Raw genomic sequence first — 16,121 nt, forward strand, 5'->3', positions numbered from 1 at the left:
CGGAGGGCAGAGTTTCATCTCCAGAAGGCACCTTGGCCCTCCTGAGTTAGCCTTTACCACTGTTAGCATCTCCCTATGCTATTTATTCCAAAAAAGAAAGTTAGGGCAGGAGAAGATGGAAGACTTTGGGAAGAGCTTGAGGCAGACCTTGGCTAAATAGAGGAAACACGGTACCATGGAATAAAGAATCTGTGTCAGGCATCAAAGGACCTGGATTCAAATCCCAACTGTTGTTTTATAACCTCTGTGGCCCTGGAGAAATGCTTTAAACCTTCTGGGCCTCAAATGCCCCATTTGCAAAATAAAGGAGTTTATACTGGATGACCCTTCCAGCTCCAAGCTTCCATACTATAAAAGTGCTCCCGTCCTGCCTGGCAACTCAGTCTGGCAGAAGCTGACAGACCAGAAAGACCCCGAGGGACAGCCCTCCACCCCTGCTCAGCTGCCCCATTGGGGTAAACACAAAGTCACAAATCAAATCAAATGAAAAACAAGTATTTAATAGAAAAAAAAATTAAAGAAATGGAAAAGAATCAGCATGGCAAGACACAGCATTTTAATACACCCCGTTCCTCCTTCCCAGTCCCCAGCTGTTGTCTCCAATGAACGCAGCTCCTCGCTCCATTGCCCACTCCCACACACACCCCCCAAAATGCAGCCTCCCCCTAACGGATCCTGGTGGCCAAGGGGAGCAGCAGCTCCAGAAGCTAAGCTGCTCTTCCTGGGCCTCCTGGGAAAGTTCTTCAGGGGATGGGACTCTAAAAAAGGAATGGGGCCCCCAGCATTTCTCCATTCCCTCTACCCTCCAACCCAGGCCAAAGGGCTTTAGATGGGTCTGCATCAAAGGCCCAATGAGCTTCTTTGGAACCGTAGTGCTCCCCCTTCACTCTATAGAATGTGGTTTTCCTTCTCTGGGAGACATCCTCCGAGCTGCACAGAGGGCATTCTCCAGCACTGGTTCTTCCCCTTCTCAGGCGCCTCCCGGCTCTCCTAGAATAGCCCCCAGGCCACAAGCTCAACAGAACTTGCCACTGGATCACTGCAGAAGGCTGGCTCGTCTCCCCTTCCGGCTCTGCAAGAGCCCCAGATTTCCCCAGTGTTCCTTGGCTCTGAGGAGCTCAAAGCATTTTTACACCATTCCCTTCCTTCTTTTGGCCTCTTCTTTCCTCAGAATGGAGGCAAATGGCAGGGACAGATCTCTCTCGGGGGACCTAATTTGAAGCTCAGGCTTCTCCCCCATCAGCCACTCCAGCTTTATTCCCACTGACTACAGTCATTCCTGGAGGAAGCTGCCCCCTTCCACTGGGGTCTGACTTGGCTCTCCTGGTATGAGGAGCCCCTCATCTCATTATTCTGCACTGGCAGGGGCCCGGGATCAATTTCCCAACCATGAGGACAAGGGCTAAAGCAGACAAATGGGAAAGGCCTCTGTCCCGCCCACCTGAACCCACCGGAGCTCCAGTCACTAAGGGCTTCTGAGGCAAAAGGAAAAAGAGAGAGACAAGACTTGTGGGGAGAAGGGAGGGAGCAGCCGGCTAAGCTCTTCTTCAGCACAAGATTTCCTCCGAAGGAAGAGGGTCTTCTCTGAGCTGCTCCACACGGGACTCCTCCCCCGATGGGAATGGGGGCAGAGGGGTCTCCAAGGGCCTCCCTCCCAAATGCCGAGAGGAGAATCGCAGACCTGAGACGCTTGAGAGGCTGGGCCCAAGCAGCCCCACTGGGCTCCAGAGCAGAGTCAAGGGTCGAAGGGCTTGCTCAGGGTATAAAGCGCTCTTCCCCCAGCTTTGCCTTCCCTGAAGGCTCAGCCTCCACCTGGAGGGGTCTCAGCTCTCTCTCCCGCACCAGGGCTGTTCGGGGTTGCGTAGGATGGTAGAGCAGAGTGGCGGGGCCTGAACACTGGGGAGGCGGGGGCCGGCTGTGAGGCTGAGCCTGGGGGACCACGCAGTCTTCCCAGTTCCGAATGTTGCTCTCCTTACCTGTGAGAGGAGACAGAAATGAGGGACTTGCTTCGGTTTCTGTCACTGTGTGTGGGCCCTGCTGCCCACTCCAGGTCACTGGACCGCAATGAGAGTGCTACATGGTATGAGTTCCCTGATCTCTGTCGGCTCTAGGTCTGTGAGCCGACACTCTCTCTGGACCCCAGTATCTTCATCTCTAAAATAATGGGGAGCATCACCTCGGTGATCTCCACTCCTCCATATCTACCTTCTGAGGAGAGCCGCTCTTCCTGGCTCAAGTCTGCAAAAAGAACCTGTTCGAAATGGTGTGAATCTCCCCCAGGTGAGTTCCACTTCTCGAGACGTACCTGAGTCACAGAACTTTAAAAGCTGGAAGTGGCTAAACCATACCCAGAGGAATCCTCATTAATGATGATGATGATGATGATGATATGATACACGGGGATGTATATAATGCTTAACAGACATGGTGTTGCTGAAGGTTTCCCCCCACTGCTCCTCACTGGGTCCTCGGGGGCAAAAATAGCCCAAGTCTAACCCCAAGTGAAATCCCTTCCTAATATCTCTGGTTTCCCAGTTCAAGGTAAAGAAGCACATCACATATATTACATGTGCCAAATGGAATAGGGCAGGCAGGACATGGGCCAACACTAAATGGACCCCAACCCAGGACTGGAGGGTACCCTCAATACCTCGAAGAGACCTTCGAGGAGGATCTTCCTCCTCCCTCCCACTCCTCCCATCTCCCCTGCCATCCTTACAGCACAAGCAGTAGAGGAGGTCCATAACTTTGTAGCAATTGTCAAGAAGTGCCTTCGGCTTCACCAGCTTTCGGTCCCTGCCTGAGTTTGCGAGAGTCAAGATTGTCTCCACCTTTGGGTCCACCTGAAGGTCCTAGAAAATTAACACAATGAACCATCAGAACCTCTCTGTGAGAGCCCCATGGGGAACTGTGGTCCTTGGTGCTGGTCTGACCATACCCAAAAGCCACACTTAAGAACAGCCAGAGGAAAGTAGGCAGGGGGTGACAGGACTTGAAATCATCAGGCCACAGAAGGGACAGAGATATTTAACCTAAAGACCAGTGCATCTGCCCTGAGGAACATGATCTTCTAATACTTAGAGGGCCCATGATGAAGCATAAATGCAGCTAGATGGTACAGTGGAAAGAGCACTGGCCCTGAAGTCAGGAAGATCTGAATTCAAATCCGGCCTCAGATATTTAATACTTCCTAGCTGTGTGACCCTGGGCAAGTCCTTAACCCCAATTGCCTCAGCAAAAAACAAAACAAAACAAAACCATAGAAGCTCTAGGCAGCAGAAGATGGTGGGGACCTTCTAGTCCAAACCCTGCCCTATAATAAGCTAAAAAGGAAGCAGAACCAAAATGGCAGAGAATCAGGAAGCAATGAACTCCTTTATACAGCAAACCCAATCCAGTTATCCACTCCCTGCTTAAAGGTCTCAGATGACAGGAAACCCACTGCCTTCCAAAGTGGAATATTCCACTCTAGGAGAGTTCTAATGGTTAGTCAGTTTTTCCCTTATATCTAGCCTAAATTTTCCTTTGAAACCGTTACCTACTATTTCTAATACTAGCCTCTGGGGCCAAGAGTGAATCTGATGCCCTTTCATGTGGCAGCCTTTGAAAAGCTTATTTTGGAGACAGTCACTCTTCTATTCTCCAGGAAAAAAAAACATCCTCAATCAGTCCTGTTACATAGCATGAGGCTTTCTCTAGCATGGTGTAGCCCACCTTTGGACCCTACCGGCATCCTTCCTAGAAATAAACTCAATACTGCAGATGCCTGGCACACGGCAGGTGTTTAAATGCTTCCTGATTAACAGATGTGCTTGGACCAGGGCAGGGTACAGCAGGATTGCTGCCTCTCTCCTCCTGGGTACTAATCCCCTCTTAATGTCACCATCTAAGCTTGGAGAGATGAAAGTCATTCCGTTTAGCTCTAAAGGGCAAAACCGAGGCCAACAGGAGATAGAATGTTCTTTCTTATAATGAGCTAAAATCAGACTATGGAACGGAGCTGTCTCATGACGGCAGAAACGAGAAGCTTCTCCTCCCACCATTGGGAATGTTCCCGTGGATGAGGCCAGATGCCAGGGAGGCAGGAGACATATAGAAAGGCAGCGTTCTTAAGTGGAATCCATTAGCTTGTTTTTTTTAATTTGGAAATTATTTGATTCTATGTATTTTATTTTGTGCACTTAACAAGCAATATTCTGAGAAAGGGATCTATAGATGTCATGAGACTGCCCTGTACAAAAGACAGCTGAGAATTCCTACCATGGTGGTGAAAGCACGGGATTTTCAAGAAGACAAAGGTTTTATACCAACATTCTGTTAAACTGTGTAACATTGGGCAAATAATTTCTCCTTTCTCAGCCTCAGTTTACTCAAATATAAATCAAAGGGCTAAAAAGGTGATTTATTAGATCCTGTCTGCTTTAAATTCTGTGATTAATGGGGGTGGGAGTTTCCTACTTCGTGGCTTCCTTAGGATTTTGCCACCAGACTCCGATGACTACTGAGGAGAAAGTGAGGCTGGTGACCTTGCCCAGCCCTCCCTCATTTAAATCCAATTCATTTGCATGTCATAGCCGTACTCCCCGATGCCATGGTCCTCTTGGAGAAGGAAGGACAAACAATAACAAGGACACAGCTCAAGAGCTAGAAGAAATCTCAGCAGCCATTGAGGTCCAATCTCCTCATTTGACATATGAGGAAACAGACTTGAGGAATTTAAGTGAGGAATAAAACAAGAAAGTCTCTTTAGTCTCTGCTCTCAAGGGGCTTCAAGACTATTTGGAAAAACGAGATGGACATGCAACAATCAGAGCACGAGAGGCAACCTAGGTGGAGTGGTTACCAATTGCTCTACTCCACTCAATGATAAGATTACTGGTGACTTCCAAAGACTATGAAGCAGTCAGAAAAGTGGTGGAAGATTACACGTTCAGAATGAAGCATTTATCATCAGACATGGCCAGTGTGGCAATTTGTTTTCCTTAACATTATATAATTCTTTGTTACCACTGAGGGGTTAAAGATAAAAGTTACCAGAAAGTGTCAACAGTGGTCAAAAAAGGCAGCAAAAACACATTTTTTTTTCTGTAGGGGTGTGTGTGTTAAAGAAAGTGAGAAGACTGCTTTAAGCGAGCAATGAATTCTAGGAAGAGCTCCCTCCCTAGGGATATGGAAACTATTGATAGGAAAAATATACTCCCAGCCCTTAGTAAGAGGACAAGGCCATCCAAGCCTGCCACATCTGTGCCAAACTGTGCTGCCAAGGAGAGAAAGGCATGATTCCTTCCCCTAAAGCCTTTCTCAAACTAGCTTCCCAATCTGAGAGCTTTTTTCCAGCTTCTGAGAGCCACCACCAAAAGCTGGGAGGGAGTGTTACCTTTCTTCAGGAGAACAAAGGAGCAAAACAAGAATGAGCCACTGTCGGGGTGACCTGACCTATGTTAAAGTCTCTCTCAGAAAGATTTGGAAGGTCTTGAAAGAACTAGATTTCAGCCTGCGTTAGAGGTTCAGAAGCTGGTCTAGAGCTCAGGGGGACTGCACCTTTGGAGTCTGGAAGCAACAAGGATGCTGGGAAAGGATGACTTCAAAGGCTGATTGGTTTTATTCAGCCCAAAGCAAACCAGACAGAGCATCAGATGCAAAGAAGGCAATGAATGGGGCTACCCCAGCTTCTGAGATCTTCATGAAGCAGAAGGAAAATTTCCCCTAGTACCTACCTCGGGCTGGTTCTATTCCTTTTTCTGCTATGTAACCAAAATGTTAAACTGAAGAAAAATTCCAGTAACTGTATTTGCCAGGAAAATGGAACCCTGTCTGCCATATAGCAAGCGAGAGCTGGGCCATGAGACTCCCAATCCTCCAGGCACCAGAGCAGCTAGCTGCTAAATGACCTGCATAAACCTATTTCTTTTTTCTCCCTGGACCTCATGACTCTCTCATATACCTATTTGCTCTTCCTATTTAACTGTTTTCCTATTTAATTTTCTAAACCCTTCTCATGCCCAGATACTGACTTAAAAAAAGTCATTAAGTTTCTTGAGTTTCCAAGCCATGGCTTTTTAGGTTCACAGCTGACTATGTCCTGTGGCAGGGACAGAGAAGACAACAAAAAAGGCCACTGGATCTCCTAAATGGCAAGTGGCTCAATATAACAAGGAGGGTTGTCAAGTCAGCAAGCTTGTATTAAATACTTCCTAAGTGCCCAGCTCTGTGCTGGGTGCTAAAAAAACAAATTCAAGTGGAAAAGATAGTAGGAGAGATGATACATGAGAGGTGTGTGCATGGAGAAAGGGAGTGAAGAAATGATGGGAGATGGAAATACATTCTAGAACAGAGAACAACATTTATACTTACATTTTATTTACATTATTTATATTTATAATAACGCATTTCCATAAGAAGCTATTTTTTCCTTTCTTTTTTTTTTTAGCGAAGCAATTGGGTTAAGTGATTTGTTCAGGGTCACACAGCTAGTACGTGTCAGGTATCTCAGGTTAGATTTCCATGGCTGGTACTCTATGCACTGCTCACACCCAGCTGACCCTAAACTATATTTATTCAAAGCACTTTCACATATTTTATATCATTCTATCCTTACAACAACTCTGAGGTAGACTCCCACTCTATTCTGCAGGCTCAGGAAAGTAAAGAGACTTTTGAAGATCCCACATCTAATCAGTGATGGAGGCAGAAGGCAAACGTAGGCTTTTGGGTAGCTGGTCCAAAGCTCTTCCCCACTGCCTCCTTGGACCTTGCCTAGACCAAGGGTTTCTCTTTGAATTCCACAGGGCCCATTTCCCACCCTTACCCTTATTCTTCCTAATAATTTCCTTTCTCCTTCTTCTGTTTGTATAGATCAGGGGTCCTCAAACTATGGCCCGCGGGCCAGATGCGGCAGCTGAGGACGATTATCCCCCTCATCCAGGGCTATGAAGTTTCTTTATTTAAAGGCCCACAAAACAAAGTTTTTCTTTTTACTATAGTCCGGCCCTCCAACAGTCTGAGGGACAGTGAACTGGCCCCCTATTTAAAAAGTTTGAGGACCCTTGGTAGAGAAAGACCTCCAATGCCCATTCCACACACCTGACTCCCTCTTCCCCCACTTCCTGCCATATAGTCCCAATCCACTGTTTCCTGTGTCCTAGGTCAGCTGGGGTCAGTGCTGACCCCCTTCTCCTCCACCATCTAGCAAAAGGGAGAGGAGGAGAGACTAGTAGGGAGTACTTTACCATTGCGATTTCCCGGACATAGATCAGAAGTTCATATATCTCCTGAATATAAGCCCACGACGGGTGATCTTTCAGTAAGACGTTCTGGATGATTTCCATAATGTTACAGTTCACCGAGGCCCACAGGTACCGCAGATTTGGCTGACTCACCTCCGCCTGTTGCTGCAATGAACCAAGGGAAAGCCATAAAAAAAATCTGACGGACTTAAGAGGATGATGGAAACGTGTTATTAGTGTCATCATGGCCCTCTAATCAATCAACAAGCATTTACTAAGCACTTAATATGTGCCAGGCCCCTCCTCCAGCCAATGGAGAGAAAAAAGATAGGGAGAAGGAAGGCAAGGAGGAAAGTGAAGGAAACCAGCACAGGCTGACGTGTTATTGCAGTTTGCACGGTTTTAGTGTCTGGCTGGTCTGTTTGAGTTATTTGCTGCAACCCCTAAATTACATGATTATTATTTGTAGGTTAAGGATGAAGGGGGAAAAGTTAGAGAGTTGGGGGGCATTTTCTGAGTATGTGCACAATTTATCCATTAAATTACTACTGAACCCAGGAAGATGCCCCCATGGGAGGCAGTGTGATTATTACTCCATTTCAGCATTGATTCCAGCCTGACACTACTCCTGCATCCACATCAAACCTTATTTCACTAAAACTGATGAGCCTTCCTGGGACCACAGGTCTGCACCAGCCCACCCTGAATCCTTCTCAGGTACACAGACAGGAAGCAGACCACAAAATTCTAAGTATCACTGTCACACCTTTCCACTCAGATAGGATTTTTTTCTTGGCCATTTTCTGGGACTTCCACAAATTCATACTCTCAAAGCATGTGTCTGGACATGGAAGTTGGTAATGGAATATTTTTTGAAGTGAATTAGGGAAAAAACCTAAAAGAAATCCCAATGTACTTAAAGTTGACATGATCCTAAAGGATCTTCCCCAGTACTAAAGAGTGTTTAATATTTCTACCATCATTCCCTTCCTTGTCTGGTCTCCACAGACTGATATAAATTTCCACAATTCCAGTTTTAATACAAAAAAGCACACATATTTTACAAGACCCAAAGTCCATTGTCCCTCTATTCCAAAACTCCAGCCTAAATACAAATCATCCACACTTGGACAAGTGTTGAGTCAAGTCTGACTCAAAAGAATTAACTATCCCCTTACAAAGTGAGGAAGACCTGATAAATTCACTTTCCATAAGGGCCTAGGAGCCACCTTTCAAAGTAGGGAGCAGCTGAGAGAGCTCCTATTGCAGGGCCATCGTCAAGAAGCAACAAGTAGACTAGAGGAACTTACACAGAGATACTGAGACTGTGGCAAGGCATACGGCTGAACCTCTCCTGATATCTTTGTGGACAAAATATAAGTCAGCTCATAGTTTGATGAAATCAGAACCAGATGCATCACTAGATGCAGAGAACAGTGATTACCAGGTCAACGGCAAGCAAGAAGATGCTCTTGAATCTGTCCTTGTCCCTTTGCTGTTCAACATTATGGTCGAAGAAAACAACATCACACAAAGCTGGAAAATGTCACTAACAATGACTGGCAAAGTCAGGATTCAAAAAGATCTTGCCAAAGATGGGCCAGATCTAAAGAGAAGAAATGTAATGCGGAGAAGTCTAAAGTCTAACAATTGGGTTCAAAAGTTAACTGCACAAAGAATGTTTGTGGCAGGTCTCTTTGTAATGTCCAGAAACTGGAAACTGGGTGGATGCCCATCAATGGGAGAGTGGCTGAATAAATTGTGGTATATGAATAATATGGAATATTATTGTTCGGTAAGAAATGGCCAATAGGACGATTTCAGAAAGGCCTGGAGAGACTTACATGAACTGATGCTGAGTGAAACGAGCAGGGACAAGAGATCGTTATATACTTCAACAACAATACTATATGATGATCAATTCTGATGGACGTGGCCCTCTCTTCAACAATAAGATGAACCAAATCAGTTTCAAGGGAGCAGTAATGAACTGAACCAGCTACACCCAGCGAAAGAACTCTGGGAGATGACTAAGAACCATTACATTGAATTTCCAATCCCTCTATTTTTGCCTGCCTACATATTTTTTTTAATTTCCTTCACAGGCTAATTGTACAATATTTCAGAGTCCGATTCTTTTTGTACAGCAAATAACGGTTGGGACATGTAAACTTATTTTGTATTTAATGTATACTTTAATATATTTAACATGTACTGGTCATCCTACCATCTAGGGGAGGGGGTGGGGGGAAGGAGGGGAAAAATTGGAACAAACAAAAGGTTTGGCAATTTGCAATGTTGCAAAATTACCCATGCATGTAACTTGTAAATAACAAAGCTAAAAAAAAAAAACCCACAAAATTTAACTGCACAGATACAGGATAGGGGTTGTGATAAGAAAAATTTTGGCTTGATTTTATTATTACTGTTTACCTGAGATACACATAACCAGCTAGAGCCTGCAGAATCAAGCTGAGACACTGAATTATAGCTCCAGGGTCAAAGGTTGATTTGCAAATTCCAACTATGACACCGGTGTTTACTGATTATTATTTTGCCTGATACCATTTTCCTCCTTCTGCTATCTATTCTTTGGCATATAAATCACTACCTTCCCCTTCTGACTTCTATATAATTCCAGACTGCCTATGATGCTCCCGTAACTGAAACTAAGATTGCTGAAATTGCTGCTCGGGACTCAGTGATTTTTGTATACAAGGAGTTTACGCTCCAACGATATAATAGATTGGTTTTTCATGCATCTGCCTGTTGACAGTACAATTGGCAGCAGTATGTGATCAGCAGATATGAATCCTTCCATTATTCTTGCATCAAGGTGCCGCTGATATACGTTCATGAGAAAAACAATCAGAGATCTAGGCAAACTTCAATCTTAGGCTACAGGAAGAGTCTCCAGTATAAGAGGTGTAATGTTGCCATTGACTTTCCTGGAGAAAACACGTCCAGAGACCCTCATTCAGTTTGTGGCACCAAGGTTTTTAGGGGGGACTCTGACAAATTTCAACTCATCTAGAAGAAGGTAACCAGCATAGTAAGGGGTTTTCACTTGAAGGGACCAGAGGAAGAAAGGATGGAAAGAAATACTTAACAGCTTGTCTTCAAATACTTGAAAAACTGGGTTAAGATGGGAATCAGAGAAGCTGATTTATACATCCAAAGGCAGAGCTGGGAACAAGTGTAGATCCCATAGAAATGGAATTAGATTTAAACTTGACTTCAGGAAAATATTCCTAACAAATACATCTGTGCACAAAGAAGCTGCCATGGATAAGCTGGTGGGTCCTTGGAGATCCGGTTAAATACTCCTCAGCCAGTAGATCTCTAACCCTGGAGATTCTGAAGCTTAAGCTAAATGACCCCTTAGTTTATGAGTCCCTATCCTTGGAGATCCTGCACAAAGACTAGATGTTGCTGCAAAGGAGACTCCAGTTCACTTATATGGATGAATCTCTGAGGCCTTGGGACTCTGAAGTCTTGCAATTCTGTGACCTCTTCCAGGTAGGAGCTTTCTCTAGGGTGGATAGTGACAAAGTAAAAAGTATGCTGGATTTGAATCCCACCTCAGATAACAGCTTTGCACTTACCTGTACTTCTGCACTTAAGAGCTCAAAGCTCTACTTTTCTGTACAATGGAAATGATATTTTTTTTAACATTCACTTCTATAAGATTTTGAATTTCATTTTTTTTCCTCCCTCCTTCCCTTCTCTCTCATCTCTCCAAGACAGTCAGCCATCTATCATAGGTTAGACATGTGCAATCATGTAAACATTGGAAATAATATTCTTCATGTTGTCTCATGCCTAGACTACTGCAACAGCCTCCTGGAGGGTCTCCTGACCTTCACCTCTCCACATTCTCCTCTCAGTGATCTTCCAAAAATGCCCACCTGACCGGGTCACCTCCATTCCTACTCGATAAACCCCAGTGGCTCCCTATTACCTCTAGCATCAAATATAAAAGCCTCTGGCATTCAAAACCCTTCTTGCTTCCCTCCTACCATTCTAAGAGTTTACTCCCTGCCCCCTGCCAATATATTCTGCAATCCAGTCGCATCAGGCTCCTGGCCATTACTCACACAAAACCCTTTATCTCCCGACTCAGTACATTTTTCTCTGGCTGACCCCAAGCCTGGAATGCTCTTCCCCCCCCCCATTTCCATCTCCTGGATCTCCCAGATTCCTTTATGTCCCAGACAAAAATCCTACCTTCTACAAGGAGCCTTTTCTGCTCCGTCACAAAGCTAGAGTCTTTCATTGGTGATTCTCTCCAATTCAGCCTGGCTAGATCTTGTTTATACATAGATATTTGCATGATGTCTCCCCCAGATTGGTGAACCCCCCAAGCCTTTCTTTATATGTCAAGTGCTTAGCATAGTGCGAGGCACACAGTAGATGCTTAATAAATATTGACTTGAGTCTCAAGGTTGTTCTGATGACAAGAAGTTGGAAAGCTCTAGATAAATGTGGGTTACTTTTAATAGAAGGAGATCCTTAGACTGCTGGGAGATAAGTGAGATAAGTGAGACCAGTGCTCAAGAAGCATAGCTTCCTAGGGGACCAGGGCTGATGGGAAAATGACACAACCCCAAACTTCATTGAGACTTTCCTTAGAAGGTGGATTAAAACAGCCAGCTTTTTTTTTGTAGGGGGAAGCACGTTACAGATAGCAAACCTTTATTAAACACCTGTTATATGCAAGGAATTATGATTGAGAATACAGAGATGACAGAAGTGGCGTCATCTCAGTCCCCGTAGGAACTTACAGTCCTGCCCTCATTGGCTGGAGAATATAAGGCTTTGAATAGCCTGCATCTCCATCATTATTGGCTGGTTGGAGGATTGGATTATCTAAAACAGCAGAACTACCAGATATTCCAAGTTTTCAGCCTCCCCAGAGAAAGCCAAGGGGATGAGGGCCAAGGGGCAAACAGCTGGGCTTGCATTCCCCGCCATATGAATGGGCTTGTGGGAAGGGGAGCTTCTTACCAGCCTGCTGATGTTGGCCAATCTGAGCACGTCTTCATAGGGCACACTGATCCTGTAATCAATGGGGAAATAGTGTTTCTGCGGACACAAGGAAGAAATACAGAGTGAGAAATGGGCAAATGCCTCCCACATCCTGGGGCACCATGCTGGCGACTGGAGATTTTTTTTAAATGCAGGGCTGGAGAATATCATTGATATGGACAAAACATTTTAACTTTTACAGATATAAAATAGCAACTTCTCTGTAGCTCACACAATTTTTGAAAAATTCAATTAACTTTTTTTCAATTAACAAAAATCTATTTGGTATCTTCCATCCATCTCAATGGAAAAAAAAAAAAGAAAAGGAAAAATCCAAATCCTTGTATCTCCTCTGAAAACATGGGTGGTCCCTGGCACTGGTCAGAGTTCCTAGGTCTTTCAAAGTTGTTTCTCTGCTATTGTTGCTTTGTACAAAAGCTCCCATCATTTTCGCCATTCCGTGACTGGTCTAGGGTCACCCAATCAGTGGGTGTGAAAGGCAGAAATGGGCCCAGTTTCCCTGGCTCAGAAGCCAACTCTCTCTTGACCACAACACGCCAACGCCTCTAGGCACAGCGGCTACAAAGACAAAAACGGGAGAACCCCTTCTTTTGGGACTGACATATTCTTTTGGGGAGAAACAATATTTATAAAACTAAACAAATACAAAAAACAGAGAAAATAATTTTGTGAGAGGAGTTTGGAGAAAATGGTACTTTTAAGGAATTAATAAACACATTCCTATGACTGTGGCCAGAAATAGATCACAGGTAAATATATTAAATGGACAGTAGAAAGAAATACCATGCAGGCATCGGGCTAGGTGCCAAGGTAGAAAAATGAAACAATTCTTACTTCCAAGAAGCTGACAAAAGACAACAGTTTTGCTGAGTTTGGAAGGGGATTCTTTGAGGAAGAAATGAGAAGGGAGATGGAAGTCATACGTGAGAAATAGCAAAAAGACAAGAATGGTTGAATCTTAGCATAATAGGAACTGTGGAAAGGTTAAGCTGGGGCCAGCTGGGGAAGGGCTTTAAATGTCCAATCAAGAAATCTGAATTTGATCCTACAGGTAATGAGGAGCTGGCAGAGTTTACCAAGCAGAAGGAGCCAGTTAAACCTGTGCTTTCAGAAAATTGCTTTGTCAATTTTGTGGCAGATTAAAGAGGGGAAGGATGGTGGAGGTTTGATCTGGAGGCTACTACAACATTCCACGTGAGAGATGATGGGGCCTCAACTAAGACAGTGGCCATGAAAGTTAAGAAAAGGGGATAGGCACAAAAGATCTTGTGGAGACAGAAAGGACAAGATGTGTCACAACTGCTGAGCTGGGTGTATATGTGGGGTAAAGCAGAGTGAGGAGTTTGGAATGACTCCAAGGTTACAAAAGTGAGTAACTAAAAAGAAAAAAGAAGAAGGGAGGAAGGAAGGGAGGGAGGAACAGAGAGAGGAAGCAAGGAAGGGAGGCAGGAAGGAAAGGAGGGAGAGAGGGAGAAAAAAGTGAGGGAAGGAAGAAAGGCAGGGAGGGAGGAAAAAGAAAGAGAGGGAAGAAGAAAGGAAGATAGGGAGGAAGAAAGAAAGGGAAGGAGGAGGGAAGGAAGAAGGAAAGGAAGGAGGAAGGGAGAGAGGAAGGTAGGAAAAGGGAGGGAAAGAAGAAGAAAGGAAGGGAGAGAGGAAAAGAGAAAGAGAGAGGAAGAAAGAAGGGGAAAAGAAAGATAGGAAGGAAGGGAAGGAAGAAGGAGAAAAGGAAGGGAAGAGGAAGGGAAAAGGAAGGGAAAGAGGAAGGGAAAAGGAAGGAAAGGAGGAAGGGAAAATTAAGGGAAGGGGGAAGGGGAAAAGGAAGAGAAGGGAAAGAGGAATATAGGAAAAGAGGGAGAGTGGGAAGAAGGGAAGGAGGAAATGAGGGGGGAGGGAGGAAATGAGGGGGGAAGGAAGGAAAAGTTTATTAAGTACCTACTACATGTCAGGCATTGAGTTAAGCACTTTAAAATTATCTCATTTGATAGGTAGAGAATCAGGAGAAAGCAAGGTTACAGAAACCCAGAAAAGAAAGACTTATGCAGGAGAAGGTGGTCACTGCTACAGGGGTCAAGAAGAATAAAGACTGACAAAAGGCCATAAGAGTCAGCATTAAGTAATAACTGGTACCTTGGAGAGAGCTGGTTCAGTTGAGGTTGGAAGCCGGATTGTAAAGGGTTGAAAAGCAGGAGGATAAAAAGTGGAGGGAAGGAGAAAATCCAGGAATTGGATGGAAGAAAAGGAGGCAAGATACAAAGCTTTATCTTGAGGAAATAGCAGAGTCAGGTGGGAGGGGGTGGGGTCTGTTTTTGTTTCTTCAAGATGGAGGCGGGTTTGGAGGCTGCTGGGAAGCAGATAGAAAAAAATCAATAAATGACTCAAGATCTAGTTTCGAGTAGTGACAGAACTGGAGAAAGTAAAAATAATTGTAAAGGTAATTTGCCAAAACATGGGAGGAGACGGGACAGTTGAATGCTTAGAGAAAATCTGGTGAGGAGAAAGGCTAGCTCTCTATTGGATTCTAAAATAAAGGAGGAGAGAATGAATGCAAGATGATGTCAAGGGGTGTTAAATCTAGAGAGAAGGAAAATGGAAGCTTGAGATTAATGGCCTGTTTTGTCAATAAAGTATCAAGTTTGTTTTCAGCTTAAAGAACGACCTGAGGAGAGAAGGCTTGGAACAGCTGTTGGGAGGAGTGAGTTAGAGAATCAAGGAGGCAGGAGGAAAAGCGTTGGTTGCCTTGCTCCAGTGAGGGCCCAGATGGCATCAGATTAACATAGATTATCGGTGGGCCTTGCCAGTACTCCTGTGTACTCCCCTCGGCAGCAGGTGAGCAGGGGCAGAGGAGACAGGTGATGGGAGCTATCCAGAGTCGGGTTTGTGGAAGCATGAAAAATATGAACAAAAAAGCCAAAGGAATCGAGAGCAGAGGAGAGTGTAGCTTTGACCTTTGGCTGACAAAGGTTCAAGATTGAAAAGGTAGAAGAAAGAAGTTATGACAAGGGTGATGAGCTGGTAAAGCACAGATAGGAGGAAAGGTTAAAGATGATTGTGAGGGTTAATAATAGCTTTTTAAGAGAGGGACCTACGGGGTCTCTAGGGGGAAATGGGAGATTAAGAGCAGAGAAGGAAATTTCAGAGTTCTGAAGAAGGTGGTGGGATGAAGGCTGGGACCCTCCCTGTGGATCCTGAGAAAGGAGAGTGACCTGGGATAGTGGACAACAGGCAGCAGGAGCTGGACTGGATGATAAATATGGGCAGCCTAAACCTCAAAGGAGGAGAGGCTGGTGGGCAACAGCAACCCAGGGTCCAAGTAGCAATGGGCAGCAAGGAGTATTGGAACATCCCCACAAGGATTAGGTGTTGGCAAGAGAAGAGAAAAACTATTACTGGAAAGAATGTCCTGGGCTATGGCAAGACTGGGATAGTGGGGAGAGGCTGAGAGGAGGCAGGGGCTTTCAAAAGGAAGACAAGGTTGTTACACATCTGCACCCAGGAGTGGTACAGTGGACAGAGAGCTGGCCTTGGGGCCAGGAAGTCCAGAGTTCAAATCCTGTCTCTGACACATAAAAACTGTGACCCTGGGGCAGCTGGATGACACAGGGGAGCACTGGCCCTAGAGTCAGGAGAACCAGAGTTCAAATCCTGCTTCAGACACTTAACACTTACTAGCTATGTGACACTGAATAAGTCACCTAACAACTGCTCCATGTTAAGGCAACTCTCTCACACCGAAACTGCAGAGAAGATGCCAACGGGCACCCAGATCCAGTCCTTCCCCTATCCATCCGCCCACCATTTCAGCAAGGAGTTTCATGTGTATCCCTCAAGAGGCAAGATGCTCTACTG

The 16,121-nt window shown here is 45.0% G+C and overlaps 1 protein-coding gene across 6 annotated transcripts in view; it reads right to left on the bottom strand.

Annotated features, from left to right (window-relative positions):
* Positions 1 to 479: 479 nt before the first annotated feature.
* Positions 480 to 16,121, bottom strand: part of IL34 (interleukin 34) — a 63,562-nt gene continuing 47,920 nt past the window's right edge. For 5 of the 6 annotated variants that reach the window (XM_031949973.1, XM_031949970.1, XM_031949971.1 and 2 more), the window contains 4 exons: positions 12,234 to 12,311; positions 7,230 to 7,391; positions 2,720 to 2,852; positions 480 to 1,976 (listed from right to left, as the gene is read on the bottom strand). In XM_031949973.1, the coding sequence (XP_031805833.1) occupies positions 1,756 to 1,976; positions 2,720 to 2,852; positions 7,230 to 7,391; positions 12,234 to 12,311 (594 nt within the window). In that variant the 3' untranslated portion in view covers positions 480 to 1,755. The remainder of the gene's footprint in view (positions 1,977 to 2,719; positions 2,853 to 7,229; positions 7,392 to 12,233; positions 12,312 to 16,121) is intronic. The other variant, XM_031949974.1, reaches the window with a different exon arrangement.

This window comes from Sarcophilus harrisii, chromosome 2, assembly GCF_902635505.1.
Source record: "Sarcophilus harrisii chromosome 2, mSarHar1.11, whole genome shotgun sequence".
Classification (NCBI taxonomy): Eukaryota; Metazoa; Chordata; class Mammalia; order Dasyuromorphia; family Dasyuridae; genus Sarcophilus; species Sarcophilus harrisii.